This window comes from Sciurus carolinensis, chromosome X (assembly GCF_902686445.1).
Source record: "Sciurus carolinensis chromosome X, mSciCar1.2, whole genome shotgun sequence".
In the NCBI taxonomy this organism is placed as follows: domain Eukaryota; kingdom Metazoa; phylum Chordata; class Mammalia; order Rodentia; family Sciuridae; genus Sciurus; species Sciurus carolinensis.
In genome coordinates this window covers 52,094,396-52,110,296 of record NC_062232.1, presented here as the reverse complement: position 1 = coordinate 52,110,296, position 15,901 = coordinate 52,094,396, and the positions used below count along the sequence as shown (strand labels likewise).

At 46.7% G+C, this 15,901-nt stretch overlaps 1 protein-coding gene across 2 annotated transcripts in view; it reads right to left on the bottom strand.

Moving 5' to 3' along the window:
* Stard8 (StAR related lipid transfer domain containing 8) overlaps positions 1 to 15,901 on the bottom strand; it is a 74,960-nt gene that overhangs the window by 37,542 nt on the left and 21,517 nt on the right. The window contains exon 1 of one of the 2 annotated variants that reach the window (XM_047536973.1): positions 1,830 to 2,030. The exons of the other annotated variant lie outside the window; for it this stretch is intronic. Within the exon in view, the coding sequence (XP_047392929.1) occupies positions 1,830 to 1,938 (109 nt within the window). The 5' untranslated portion in view covers positions 1,939 to 2,030. Of the gene's footprint in view, positions 1 to 1,829; positions 2,031 to 15,901 lie in introns of those variants that run through there. 2 annotated transcript variants of the gene reach the window in all.

Sequence of the window (15,901 nt, the reverse complement as noted above, 5' to 3'; positions counted from 1 at the left end):
CCAGAACAAAACCTGGGAAGGTGATGGGGAGATGGAGGGCAAAGAAAGGGGGCTCTTCCTCTCTCCCACAGCTCCCCAGTCAGCCCACCAGGGCCTGCCCTGCTGCTGCATCTGGACCCTGAGCCCAACAAGTTGGAGGGCTGCTTGGGGAGGGGTTTGACTCTCACAGTCCTGCCCAGAACTGGCCCAGCCCAACCCTGTGACTATGTGTCCTGGGGGCTTAACTATGTCTACTCAGGCCACTGAGCCCACCTGCAGAGAGCCACCCCTCCTGTCCCTGAAAGGCAGGCCTCAGAAGCTCCAGGAGGACATCAGAGAGGGGGTGGGCTGTGGGGTGAGGCTCAAGGGTCACTCAGCAAAGGGCCTAGGCTCTGTTTGGATTCAAAGTCCCTGTCCCCTCTCAGAGGGCTCTTCTCCAAGTACAGCACGCCCCCCCATATACATCACCATACCCCTCCAAATACACGCCCTCTCACTAAATAAGAGTTCAGAACTTATTAGCACTGGCTGGGGTTCCCCATGCCCAAACACGCCAGTCAATAATATGGTGCCCCGACCCTCTCTGTGCCTGGGTCTTGCAAAGGATGAGAGGGTTGAATGGGGCAACGAGTCACAACAGCTTGAGTCTCTGCCTTTTGAAGCTCCCACTCACTACAGTGGCAGGAGGCAAGGGTAGCTCTGAACAGAGAATGCCCACCTCGAACAGGATATACAGACCCCCAGAGAAAAGTCAGGGGCCAAGATCTCTAAATCTGACTTCTATCCTACTGCTTCTACCATAGAAATGCTTTGTGATCTGGCAAAGAATCTTGCCTTCTCTGGACCTCAGTGTTCCCTTATGTATGTAATCATAGTCTGATCTAAGATCTCTGAGTGCCCTTTCCATGGTTCAAGATCCATGACAAATCTATGGTGAGAAATCCAACCCAGTTCAGTATTTCCTCCCTGCCATTGGGTAGGATCAATAGAACATATGGGGGAAAGTAGCAGGCAGTGCCCCAAGATATAGAAAGTTGTCAACTTTTAAAAAGACAAAGTTCAAGGCACTTTGGGAGATTCCTCTGAGTCCGAAGAGACCTTTGGATGAGGCTTTCAAGCAATGGGGGCTGACCCAAAAGGTGCTGCAAGGATAGCTGGGCTGGTACCTGGTGTACACATATGAGGTACAGAATGATGTAGAAAGGGGTCCTTGAAGTGACAGGTGGTGGGCAATAGGGGAGTTAATATCTAGATATTAAAATGCAAGGATATGGAGTCCGAAAACAAACAAAAAGTGGGGGTGGATAGAGGGGCAGACAGACTACGGAATGACCAGGGGAAAATACAGGCCCAGGGTCAGACATGTAACAGGACAGGAAGGCAGGCAGGAGCATGAACCAGCAAACGCCAGGCACAGAGGCTTGGCAGAATCGGCAGTAAAGGATGCACTGTTTTCCAAACACTTCCTATGTGTTAGTTGCTGAAGGGTGTAGGCAGAGACTGGTAGGGACGAAGGAACCAGGCCAGATGGGCGGCCAGGATAAGAAGATGGGCGGCCAGGATAAGAAGATGGGGCAACTATGGAGCAGAGCAAGAGCTGGCCACGAATAAGAAGGCAGGAGCACGGAGTGGAAGACCTGAAAAGGGGGGACTGCCAACCAGGGGTGGAGTTTGACAAACGGACATAGGACTAATAGGAGAAAACGGGACGGGAACCAAAGCCGCGGAGCCAGTGGGGACCGGCTGCTTCGCGAAGCCGCCGCCGGCAATGCAGCCGCGGGAGGCACTGGGCGAAGGGCAGCCCAGCCCCGACCCGACCTCCCCGCCTGGGTCTGCCCGGCTTTCTTCACCTGGATTCCAGCGCGGCGGATCGCACCGGGTGCCCTTCACACCCCACAGCGTCCACGTCCGGGGCTTTGGGAGCCGCAAGGCCGGCTCCCAGCCCTGCGCTCCGGCCATGCGTCCACGGGTGCCGCGCAGCGCCGCGCCTCGCCAGGGGGCTCCCGAGTCTCACAGCGAGCGAGTGTGCTAGCCCGGCGCTGGCGCCTGGAGTGGTGGCACCCAGACTGAGCCTCTGGCCAGGGAAGCAGGGAGGGAGCCAGGGAGGAGCTGAGGGAACGAGGGCTATAGTCGCCCCGCCCCCTCAGTAATGACTAGAAAGTTCCACGCCCCTGCCACCTTGTGCGGAACTCTTGTCTAGCTACACTACCCTCAAGTCTTCTACTCCGCCACTCTTTCTCCCCATTGCCCTTGGGCCTCCCCTCCTGAATTGGTGTCACTTTCTGGCCTTTTCCGCCCTGACCCCCTATTTAAAAGGTGCCTGACCATGGATCTCCTTCCTGCTCTCATATCCCTGTGTGAGACAGTGGGAGATGTCCTTAGCCAGTCTACCTCCTATATGCCTCCAATCTCACCAACCAGGTGATGTGGAAGAAGACTTTGGGCCAGATGGAGAGAGGAATGATGGTTCCCACAGTCTTGCTAAACTGACACTCCTCAGCCTCCCCTATCCAACATCTTTTCACACACACCCATGCCCCATTTTCCCACTGGCCGGCAAGAACAATGGAACCAGCTGTGTTCCAACAAGAACACCTTGAAATCCTTCTAGTACCAAGACTCTCCAGGAGTGGAAGCTGCCCTTATAGACTCTATTACATATGGGAAACTCTGGCCCCAGAATGTAAATGGCTTGGTCAGCATCTATACAGGGACAGTTATCTCTATGTTGCAGAAGTGTTGTGAGGATTTGAATGGCTGAGTGAACAGTGTCCTGCACGGAGTACAGGCTCCATAAAGAAAGATTACCTTTTATTCTCAAAGAGCTCAGGAGTGGGGCTCTATCCCCACTCATACACACACACACACACACACACACACACACACACACACACACCTGGAACTGGGACTCTAAGCTACATAACCCCCCACCCATAGCAAGCAAACTTGTAGCACCTGATTTGGAGATGGTGGCAGGACCTGACTAATTTTGTTTACAATGGAGGGAAAACTGAAATTCGCCGGCTTGCAGACCCAGTGATTTCTATTCTGCTTTTGTCCAAGGCCAGTATGGGGGCCAAGACTTTCACACTGTCTCTGCAAGAACTATGGTATAACCTGGGCCATGTCTCTTCTCTGAGCTTTGTTTGTATCTCAGTTTGTACCCCTTATCATTTACAAAGCATGTTCAATATTGCCATTGTGTCAGAGGTCACAGCCCTTCCCCTCTATTCTCTCCACACTTTGTGCCTCTAATCTAGGGGAAGCAGCCTTATTTTTGAGTAGTAGGCAAGAAAAAGGAAGAGTGTTCAGCTGATGTGTGCTGATTGGCATGTGATTTGAACCCACTTTTCATAGATTCAGTGTCTGAACTAGAAGGGAATTAGAGGTTAACCTGTTGATCTCCACGCCATTCAACTCTTTCCCCCAGGTTAGGGCTGGCAATTAATAGGCATTGGCAAAAATATTTAGTGACTGAATGAATATATTCTTCATGTGGGGATCAGGACTTGCCCAAAGGCACACAGTGAGTTCCAGAAATCTGATCTCTCCTCCTTCCACTAGGTCATTGTATTTTGTGGAATTATTTTTGGTTTTCCTCAAAAATCAGTAGAATCAGTAATGTGGGGAACCTATTCTCTCCCAGCACCTACTGGCCTATCAGTAATCACCATACTGGACTAGGTCAGTCGGAGCAAATAGCCACCAGGATGCACCCTTTGCACCCAGCTTGGTGCCACCAAGTCTTTGACTTCTGAGTTTCCAGAAGTCTCTTCACTGTCCTTGCCACAGGGGCAAGTTCCAGCCTGAGGAAAAGGAGGCCCCAGCCAGCTTCCTCCCTGCATAGGAGTTTCCCTTTTGCTCTCCGGTTGGGCGTGAGTGCAGGACACAGCAGCCTAGAAGGAAGGCCTGCAGTAGCCATTTGCTATCCTACTAAGGCATCCCCTCCATGGCCAGTCCCTCCCCAGTTTCCTGAGTTCTGATGCTTCAGCCCCAGGCTTAACAGTGATATGAGAGGGCTCCAAAAATTCGCTTGAATCACAGAACCTCAGAGCTGGAAAGGACCTTAGAGGTCATTAATTCCCACAACTTCCCTACTTTGGGAATGCCCACTGATGGCAGAGGGGGCCATCTTACCTAACCTCACACAGCTTCAACTTCCTCCTCCATAAAATGGTCAGGATGACACCTAGCTGACAATGTTGCTGCGGGTGGAGATGAAGAACAGATTTAATAACAGCTAAAATATATTGAGCACTAACTATGTGCCTGTCATTGTTCTAAGCACTTTTTTTTTTTTTTTTTTTTGCGGTGCTGGGGATCGAACCCAGGGCCTCGTGCTTGCAAGGCAAGCACTGTACTGACTGAGCTGTATCCCCAGCCTTGTTCTAAGCACTTTTTAAGAACTATTTAATGTCGATCACCACCATCTAAAGTAGTTGTATTTTTATCATGATTATCATCATCATCACCCTCATTTTACAAAAGAAAAAATTGAGGGATGACAAAGGTAATGTAACTTTCCAAGTTCACACAGATAGTAAGTGGCAATGACTGAAGTTGAACCCTGAATCTCCATTGTCCCCCACATAAGGGCGAGGATCTTGTTTACTCGAAAGAATGATTGATAGGTCATGAGGGTTCCTGAGCTCTTTGGCATTGGTGTCATTTTTGTATTCAAGTACCCTTAAGGGCTAAGGGAGAAGATTGTGAAGCCCCTGGGGGTGGGGACTGAAGATGTAACCTGAAGCTTTAGCTCCACGCAGGGAATGTCTTTGAAGTTCCTGCTCCTATCTTAAATATCCACTTGCATTTTTCAGTTCATATATCTATCTATATCTATCTATCTATCTATCTATCTATCTATCTATCTATCTATTATAGCCATTGTTTTCTTATCCAAATTGGTGTTTTTCTTCTTAAGTCTTTGAGGAAAGTTAACCCTCCAGGAAGATGGACCCCATTGGTCCTATAGATTCCTGTGCCTCCAGACTACTACCTTGCACCCCAGAGGTGCCAAACAGGGAATTAGGAATAGCTAAAGTTTATGGAGCCTTTGTCACATGAGCCAACATTCTAAGTGTTTTCTACCTATGATTTAATCTTTGTGACAAGTTTATGGGGAGGTCAAATTATTATCATCACCTCTATTTTCAAATGAGATAACTGCAGCACAGAGAAGTTAAATGATTTTCTCAAAGCCACACAGTTTGGTCTGTCAGCTTTGTCTAGTAACCATCATATGTATTGCCTCTCAGGTCACATGAGAGTTTCTCTTACCTTCCTACCTTCACCACTTCCCACTGGATCTATTGATTTGATTATTGGCAGAAGTGTGCCTTATTCCAATTAGGTTGTCAGCTCCTTGAGGGCAGACATTAGTGTCTCTTCCCACACCTCATCATTTTTGGATCAGTGATGAGCCCAGAGCTGGGCAATGCACAGAGTTTTTGCTCCATTCATGTTTGGTGACCATTTCCTGGCTGGTGACAGTCTCTTGGTCCTAGCACCCATTTGCTGATGGATACAGCATTTCACACAGAAGCCTCCTGTCACCGCACACTACCCGCACCCCGGCCTATCCCTGTTGCAAAATTGTAGCTTCAGAAGTGGCTTCCACAGGGAAAAGGTCATGCTTTGTTTGTTTGTTTGCAGTACTGAGGATCAAACCCAGGGTCTTGGGCATGCTAGGTAAGTGCTCTACCATTGCACTATATACCCAGCACAAGTCCATTCTTCTAAGGTGGCATTCAAATGACTGCCCAAGCTCACCAGCAACTCAGCTGGCATTCCCAAAATACACTTTGCTTCATTAACCCTCCAAATATGCTTTATGTGCTCTTCTCCCTCCCAGAAATACACATCCTTATTCCCTTTACTTACTCACAAATACTTATATGGTGCTTTCAAAGTGCCTGACCACCACTCTAACTCTTTACACACTTTAACTCACAAATTCCTTTTAGAAAATCTGTACGTGCTATTATTATCCCATTTTACAGAGGAGAAAACTGAGGGACAAAGAAGGTGAAGTATTAGCCCTATCTCCCATACCTAAAAGAGTCCTATATATCCTTTGAGTACCTCCTATGAATAGCAAAAGTCATTCCCTTTCTGGATGATTCCACAGCTCAGCTACACCAGCAGTCATTCTATATTGAGCTTAGTCATTTATATGTCTTCCTGACCAGCAAGAATTTGAAATCTCTGAGAACAGGGACCATATTTTATTATTTATGGCTGATCCATTGCTCAGTTTGTCCTTAGAGAATATTGGTAAAAGCTTTGAACGAATTGTGGGTGAGTGAGTGAGAAGCAGACTTGACCAAACAAAATGATGGCTGAGAGATTTGGGGGTTTCTTTCCCCAATGTCATTGGGGTGGAGGTACATAAAAATGACTTGATGACCAAGCATGAAATGCAATTGCAGATAGTAAGAGAGGAAGAAAGAGAAGCAACACCCCCTCCCATCCTGCCATTAATGTGGCTGGACTAAACCTGGTGCCCTAACCAGAAAGCCATCCCAGCCCATGAGGCATCTACTTAGCCATGAAAGCCAGCAGCTCTGGGGGCTGCTCTGGAAAACTGAGCTCACTGGTTTCTCTGTTTCCCCCTGAAAGGCCCCATGACTGCTTCTGCAATTCAGAGTTCATATGGAAAAGATGGAAGGACTTAGATATCACCCCAGAGAGTTGGGGTTTGTTGCTTTTGGTCTCAAACATTATACTTCAGTGAGTTCTCTCTGTCCTTCCCTTGCTGGCCAAATGTACTTTGTGGAAAAGGAAAGGAGAATTTGGGCATAATTCTGGTCCCAAAAGGCTTTGCCATTCAGTAGTTATGTAACCTTTGGCAAGTTAATGAGCCTCAATTTCTTCACCTAAAAAATGGCAATTTTTGCCAGGCCTGGTGGCACATACGTGTAATCCCAGCTTCTCGGGAGGCTGAGACAGAAAGATGGAAGTTGAAGGCCAGCTTCAGCAACTTAACAAGACCGGGTCTCAAAATAGAATTTTAAAAAGGGATGGAGGCATAGCTCAGTGGTAGAGTGCTTGCCTAGCCTATGAGAGGCCCTCCCTGGATTTGATCCCAAGCACCAGAAAAAAATGGGGAGAGGCTATTGAACCTAAGTGGTTCAATAAGGTGTGTTTGTCAATTGCAAACTCATCCTTTAACTTTCCACCCCACCTCATTGTTTCCTTCTTGTCCCTGCATCATGTAGGCTGCTTAGTTCTAATGCCCATTAATCTTTCTGCCTTTATCTGGGAAATAATACAGTGCCCACACACAGCTGTTCCCCATCCCCACTCCTTGGTCTTAGGACACAAACCTTCACCTCTGTCAGAACTTGCAGAAGCCCCTCCTCCTCTTCCCATCGCTTGGCAGGGTGTAGCACCAACACACAGCAATATATACCCTGTGGTTTGGTTCAGAGTTCAGGGATCTGACCATTTAAGCAACTAGCAGGCTCATGATCAAAGGCCGCTTTTGTGTCAATGGAGTAGTTTGCATCTTGGGGGTCAAAACTCTGCCTCCTGCATCCCCCTCCTCTTGTGACAAACTAGGAGGGCCTTGCTTGCCTCCATCCCTGGTATGTCCCCCTGGGTTTTTAGGCCAGTGCCTGAGAGGGCACTGGGTCTACATAAGGCCAGACTGGAACTGGCGGGCCCTTGTTGAGCATCTGGTTCATCCCTCATCATAGAGATGGAACTTCTGAGACTTCTCTGGAGAGAGGAAAGCAGCCCCAGGCTCTGACCCTGGCTTTGCCATGCAGATCCAGTCTTCCAGGGCTCTCATCGGACATGAGTAGCCCAAGAGGTTGGGTTAGAAGAGATGACTGAGAAGCTCCAGAGTTCTCTGGGGGCATTTCTCCCAAAATTTCTCCTCAGTGTGGTGTCCCTAGGTAACCTATGTTGAAGTCCTGGAAACAAAAGTTGGCAACTCACAGGTTCTTAGCCAAATAGTGTTGGCAATGCCGCACCCTAGACGGATAGGGGTGCATACACGCTTTAGCTGTGAATAGGGCAGAGTGCCAGGTCCTCCCCCACCATACTTCCCTTCCAACAATGGGTTGGAAGTCAGGCTGTAGTCCGGAACCAGAGAAGAAGGAACCTGCAAAAATGCCAACTCAGGCCAAGAACTGGATCTGAAGGCCTGGATGGTGGAATTTAGCTGTGGGTCAGCTGCATCCCACAGACTGGAGAGCTAACAGGAAGGGGACTACATCCCTTGTCATGACAGAACCCCAAGCCCTGTGCAGTGAGAGGCCCCATAAGGATAGGGAATTGTCTTGTCTTGAAGACTAAGGGTAGGCCAAGCAGGATATGAGCCTCTGAAAGAGACTGAAGTTAAGGGCTTGTAAAATTGAGAGAAACTTGCTTGTGCTGAACGTAAAGGCTGAGGGGCTGCACCCTCCCTACTGACCTGGCAGATGCCAAGTAAGCTCAGATCACCGCCTCCCCAGGCCTGTCCAACACAGGCTAACTAAATCTGTATATGTATATTTTTCCACGCCTTTTCTCTCACTTTGATGACTCTGCTTCTTTAAAAGCTTTGCTCACCCTCAGAGATTGCAAAGATGGAATTTTTGAAAGAATGTGTTTCTTCTATCTCCCTTCAAAGATAGTTTTGAATGAAACCTATTTTCCTATCAATTTGGTTCTGAATATTTTTGAAGCAGAGGGAAGAATAGCCTAGCCTTTTCCCCAGGCCAGAATTAGTGCCACCTGGTAACATGTCCAGTGGGTCTAGTCATACTCTGACACCTCCTTTCACTTACCCTCTTACCTTCTTTTCCTAGCATTTGTCTGACCCAAGTCAGGAGCATTGATTCTGTGTTCTAGCTTAACCAAGAGACTGTTCTCTTTGACCAATGTAGCTGGTGGTGCCTATGCTGTCTTTGACTTGCTGTGCAACCTTGGGCATATTACTTGCCCTCTCAGGCTTATGATATCATCATCTGAGCATAAACAAGTTTAGTTGGACTAGATCAGTAGTGCAGGAAAAACCTTAAGGTGCACTGTGGGCTGTTGAGGGGAGAACAGGGCAAGACTGACTCAGGAGGCTCTGGGCCCCCACCTTGCTTAAATCAGCCATGCTGTGTGTTCACATAGGGTTTCACATAGGGCTCACTTTGGTGGGGGCAGGGAGAGTCTGCATCTAAGAAAGTTTTAAGCCAATGGACTAAATGTGTTCTTGCGCTTGGGCCTCAGTTACCTTACAGGGCATAATACAAATGAAATGCTTAGGACAGCACCCAGCACAGAACAATGATAATAATAATAGTGACCATTTTGGAGCACTAACTATGTGCCAGGCATTGTTCAAAGACTACATGGAGATCAACTAAATTGATTTTTCCAAATCTTCTCAGAAGGCACTATTTTTATCCTCATTTTACAGATAAAGGCCCTGATCAAAGAAGCTTGGCAACTTGTCCAAGATCACACAGCATATGAAGGTACTACTAGAATTTGAATTCAGGAAGTTTGACTCCAGGATCCTCATTCTTAGTCAGTACATGTATTGTTTCTCAATAGATATTTGGTTATTTTCTCATTGTTGTTCTTGTTGGCAAATTATTTCCCATCATCTTTAAAATGGGCCGAGTTCACCTCACAATGTGACTTTGACTTAGATTGTGGCTGTAGAGTGGGCAACTTAGGAGCTGTTCTGGCAGTCAAGCCAGGCTGCACAGTGCTCTCATGTTGGTGTGCCAGATCTGTTGAGGTAAAGCCTACAGTCTGGGGCCACTTCTCCAAATAGTGGGCAGTGAAAAAGTGCTGAGTTTGCTATGAAAATAAGGACTGGATCATGTGCTCAGAGCCTAGAAGAAATCAGGCTGCAGATCTGGTGGGACCTTTAGAAGGTGGTGGGATGCCACTCATGGTATAGGACACTGCTGATTTGTTCCATGTCGGATCTCACTGACCCTGTCACTCTAAATCACCTCCATTTTCCTGGCTCAGCCTTCTTCTTCCCTTTGTACTCCTTTTCTGGCCCCCGAGATCCTTCTCTTCCTCTCTTCTCCCTCTCCTTGCTCAGCAAGACTCATAATAACTTGCTAAACCACAACCCTCCCATTTCTTCTATTTCCACTTTCCAGGGGAATTTTGCAGCTGGTCTCCACTGACTTTTCCCTGGATTGATCCTCCCTTCTCTCTGGCCACATCCACCTCTTCCCTGGTCCCACCCACCTTCCCCGGGCAAGTTTCCTCAACTTTAACCCCCTTGGCCCATAGGTAAATTGCAGAGGTTTATCCCTTCCCCTTTACTTGTTTGTCAGGGCTACTAGCTCCCTGGGCAAGGACCTTCCCTTTTCTGGGCCTCAGTTTCCCCATCTGATGGAGGTTGGGCTAAATAAAACCTAAGAAGCTTTCTAGATTTAGTTTCCAATAGTTTTCTAACTGCTCCATTTAGAAAATTGAATCTTCTTGGCCACATCTTTCTCTTGCCTTTACACACACACACACACACACACACACACACACACACGTGCTCTTTTTTGGGTAAGAAACTTCAAAAACATTCACTGAAGCCAGAATCTGAGGAACTGGTTACTGAGTGAGGTACAGAGTGGAAACAAGATTTGCAAATTTTCAAAATAACAAAAGTTCATGGGGACAAGGAGGCTTGGCCAGTGACCACTTGGTAGAGGAACAGAATTCTGCAAGCCAAGTAACTTCAGAAAAATGATCCTCTCCACCAGGTTTGGCTTCAAAGAAAGGCCAAAGAGCTGTGTGGCCTGAACCCTGCAGAGGCAGATCATGAACACCTCTAGGAGCATGCACAACCCTGGGAATTCAGTTCCATTTTCCCCCAGCATCATCACCTGCACATTTTGGACAAGTCAGGGAAGCTAGGAGCAATGGGGACAGGGCCCCTGACAGGCCAAGGTTTCTGTTTCAAAGGTGCTTAGGCTCAAGTTGCAGAGACAAGTATGGAGATAAATAGGCCCCCTTGCAGACTCTGAGGTGCTTTCATCTCATTTGGCCTTTACAACACCCTTGAGATAGTGAGAGAGTAACTGTTATCCCATTTACAGATCAAAGAGGAGACAGAATTCACTCAAGCTGATCTGATCTCTCAGAGACTCAATCCCAAGTGTTTAGACTCCAGAGCCAGTTCCCTGTTCGAAACATGTCTGCATTTTCAGGAACTTTGACAATATAAGATTTCTGGAAAGCTACGACACCAAACCAAAACCCTCTTAACAGTGGCTAAATCTGGAAAGGAGGAATGAGGGGTTATGGGATCTTAGATCTTCATTTTATATGCAGATACATTGAGATTTTTACTCTGAGTGTGTATTTTTATTTTTAATCCATATGTGAAAGGTGGAAATAGCTCGAACACAAGGCAGAACATGATCCATGATACAAGACAGACAGTATGCTGGGGATTCAAAAGAGGGAGGGGACAATATTGGAGTTGGGCTTCGAAAAATGGCAAAAGTCTAAGCAGATTGAGATGGGGGGTGGGGAATTCGAGAATTCCAGACTGCACAAGTCAGCCATTTCCACTCAGCAGCTGTGGTTGCCTTCTGAGACAACAGGCCTGCCTAGAAGGAATTCTTCCAGAATAATCAGGTACACATAGTGGGTAGGATTTCCTGTTTTCTTTCCTTTCCTCATTTTATATTGTGAGGTACCTGGGCCACAGTCCAGAGCTTGGGAAACACCTGCTTTCTTCCACATGGCCCTCACCTGCTCTGTGATCTTGGTTTGCCTTGGATATGTCCAGCTGGGTCAGTTCAGCCAGACACAGGCAGAAAGAACCATAGGGAACAGCAGATATACAAACAGAAAGGGGTCCCAGTCTAGCACCCTTTCCCCCAACTGCTTTTCACCAATTTGCACCAGAGTCCAAGATTGGGTATCATACTATTAGCTGATTGGAATGATCACATTTTTGGAAAATCACATTTTTCACATTGTTGGAAAATCAAGGCCAAACCCCTTTTCAATTAATGATAGTAGAAACACAGAATGCAGGAGCTTGAAGGGACTTAAAGGTCACCCAGTTCAATCCCATCCTTTTAATGGTGGGGAAATTGGGGCCAAGACAGAGGGACTTGCCCAAAGTCACAGAACCTATTAGCAGCCAAGTCAACACATCTTGCCTTGCTATACTGAAGTCCTAGTGATGAATGACCCTCACTGTGAACTGGGCCTTTTCAAAGGGGCTCATTGGCAGACATAAGAAAGACAGCACATCTGGTCTTTGGAGACCTGAGGTGTATGAGGCACATCTGATCCTTCCATCACTTCCCATTGAAGTTCCCCTCTGGCCTGCATGCTGCCTCCTGGAGTGGGGGTGGGGCCCTGGAGTCAACACTCAACATCTGCCCTCCCCATCCCAGAGGCCCGGGGCTCATTCCTGAGGCCTCAGCTCCTGCTTTCTTAATCTTAAGTCAGATTTTTGGCCTGGAGAAAATGCCTCCCCCACCCTGCTGCCTGGGTTAGTCGTGGTGATAATTTTATCGTCACTTAACAACTATAGTTTGTGTATTGTCTGTGAGCTTATAGAGCATTTCTACCCCCACCATCATGCTTAGGTCCCACAACCCAGGAGTTCAGTATATGGACTCCCATTTTATTTTATTTATTTATTTTTGGTACTGGGGATTTAACCCTTTACCACTGAGTCACATCCCCAGTCCTTTCTTTCTTTCTTTATTTTTTTTTTGAGACAGGGTTTCACTGAGTTGCTCAGGGCCTTGCTCAGTTGCTGAGGCTGGCTTTGAACTCGAGATTCTCCTGCCTCAACCTCCCAAGTGGCTGGGATTACAGGTGTGCACCACTGCGCCTGGCTGGACCCTCATTTTAAAACTAAGAGAACTGAAGCTCAAAGAGATAATCACAAAATTAATAAGTCACAGAGTCAGAATTCAGACTCAGAGCTGTGTGGATTCTCCAAACACTGAGTTATTTCCTCTACACTAAGGCTTCACTTTTTGCTTATTTCTTGGCAATTATGAATAGATGGATGGATGGATGGATGGATGGACCAAAGAATTCCCAAGCACTATCTGTGACTGGCTCTATATGAGATGTGAGGTTACAGAGAGAGATGATACAAAGTTGCTACCCTTGTGAAGGCCACCATTTCAGTCAGCACTTCTCACAGTTTTGCACCAATGCACACCCAGATGATTGAACACAATGAACTCCATCTCCATTCAGCCCCCATCTCCATTCAGCCCCTATGAGCTGGAGGAGAATCCTGTGTAGCCAGACACATGTGAGACACTTCTTTGAAGTCTCCACTTTTATCTTACAGATTCATGGGAACTTTACATGCTATTCCCCAATAGATCAATGGTTATTTTAATATAAAATCACATTTTGTCCTTAGATCATCTAGAAAAAATAAACTATGGTAAGCAGATGCTCTTGGAAGCAACCTCAGAGAGAGGTTCTACTTACCTCTGGCCCCAGGGAAGACAGTAGTATGGGTTTTTTTGTGGTGAAATTCTTATTATTCTGTGAAACTAAGATTTTGATAAAAAGGCTACAAGTGTGTAGTCATGCCACCATGCGACACATGTACATGTGTGCCTATAGGATATCCAGAATGGGAAGAGCTGATTTCTTTAGAAGTACATGTGTTTTGCTGGCACCCCAAAACAAGTCCCACTTCTAACCTATCTACTAACTGTGAACTAGGCATGTTCCTCAGTCCAGAAACCAAAACCATAAAGGATCCCAGAGATCCTGGGAAGCTTCTTCCTTAAACACCTTTTTTCATTGGCCCTTTTAAAAATAACAGTAGGGAAATAAGATGGCACCCACTTCCCAGTGATGGAGAGCTGAGAGGAGAGACAGTCAGGCAAACTCACAGCAGTTTATTAGGGGTGATGAAGTAGTTATCCTGGAAGATATTTGGGTACTGACAAAGCACTTCCCTGCTTTTGTTGGGGTTCAGAAAACAAGAGGCCAGTGCTTTATAAAGTCTGAGTATTGTTCTGCTGTTTGCATATTCTCTAATTAATTTATGTCTGTTTTTTCTTGGTTTTAAAGGAGAGTTCTGAATACCAGCCTACTTTGGTGATCCACAGGGAAACAAAAAAAGGGGGCTTGGATTCTCTCTTGGGCCATAGGTTAAAGAAGCAGGACATCTCTGGGGAGCCAGATATGGTGATAAGAGCAGTGAGATCAAAGTATGACAGTTTCAAGTGGCGGATGGGGCGGGGGAGGGGGAAGGGCTAGAGATTCTGAAATGACTGCCCCTCCCCTCCTTAAGAATCTCCTTTTGGCCTTTTTCTCTTTCCAAACCTTGAAGGGCTTTGTGTTTTGTTTTTAATAAGGGAGGCCGTTCCCTTCCCCTGTGGAATGTATTCCCTGAAATATCCTGCTCCAGGGACAAATGGACACAGGGTTGGAAGCCTCTGTTCTCAGGAGCTCTACTTCCTATGTTTTCATTTTTCTTCTCAAAACGCAAACCAAACCAACTCTTCCTGTTTCTGGGTTTGGGATGTGGAAGGTCACACAGCAGGAACCCTCTAGCAAACAGGTCAGAAGGGGCCACTGAAAACTGCCCCTTGGATGCCCTGCCATGGGGGCGGGCTGTTTGAGTGGAATTCCATTCTATGGAGAGAAGAAGAGGACTAGGAATGACACTCAGCCTGTGCTGAGGGACCAGTTGGGCTTATGATACTTGTTTGTTCTCCTCTGTTTTGGCCCTTTCCCCAGGCAGACCAATTGCTGGGAACCATGGAGCTTTCAAAGCTCAGTCTTTAGCCACTGGTTCCTGTCCACTGTGAAGAAGGCTAAGGAAACCATCAGGGCTGTGAGAGATATGTGCATTTTTAATTTTTTTATTTTTGGTACCAGGGCACTCAACCACTGAGCTACATCCCCAGCCCTTTTTATATTATATTTAGAGACAGGGTCTCGCTGAGTTACTTAGGGCCTTGCTAAGTTGCTAAGGCTGTCTTTGAACTCGCGATCCTCCTGCCTTAGCCTCCCGAGCTGCTGGGATTAGAGGTGTGTACCACTGCACCCAGCTAAGACTGTGAGAAATTATTTTTAAGAGCTAGGGTTTTCACTTCCAGGAGGGATAGATTCTGGGCAGGGCATTGTAAATGAGTGGGACTTGGATTCCAGTCTGAGTTTTGTTGCCCTCTAGCTATATGCTGTTGTGCAGACCATTTACTTTCTTTGTGTTCTCTGCTACCTACAATGAGAGCATTGATTCATATAATCTATAAGGTCCCTTCCACCTCAGACATTGGGGAATTCTAAATGCCAGCAGTCACAAGGAAGAAGGAACACACTACTGTCATGAGACTCTAAGGAGTTAAAAATAGGATCACTGGGTAAAAGTTGTAAGGCGAGGTGGCTAGATATAAAGTAGAACTTTCAACTGAGGATAAAAGGGAAAAGAAGGCTTCACCATATCTGAAGAGTTTGGTCAGAACATGAGTGGGTACAGAGCAGGAATGGTACAAAAGGCAACTAGAAGCTGGGCCTGGGTTGCACACACCTGTAATCTTAGCAGCTCAGGAGACTGAGGCAGGAAGATCACAAATTTGAGGCCAGCCTCAGCAACTTAGTGAAGCCCTATCTCAAAAGAAGAACTAAAAATGGTTGGGGTGTAGCTCAGTGGTAAATTGCCTCTGGGTTCAATCTCTAGTACATTAATAAATAAATAACAGAGCCAGTTAGCAACTGAACACTAAACTCAAGCTATGATCTCCAACATTTGATTTTATTTGGTAGACTCCAGTCTCCACATGAAATCTCCATGGGACCTCCAAAAGGTAAAATGGATTTGGTTGAATGAAATAGGCATGAGATATCCCTGAACTTTGAACTCTGATTCCCCCTAAAGAATCTCTGGGGACTCCAGGGGTCCTTAGTATTTGGTTTGAAAAGCATTGGTTAATATGGTACTGGATTGCCCTTCCAGCATTGAGATGGA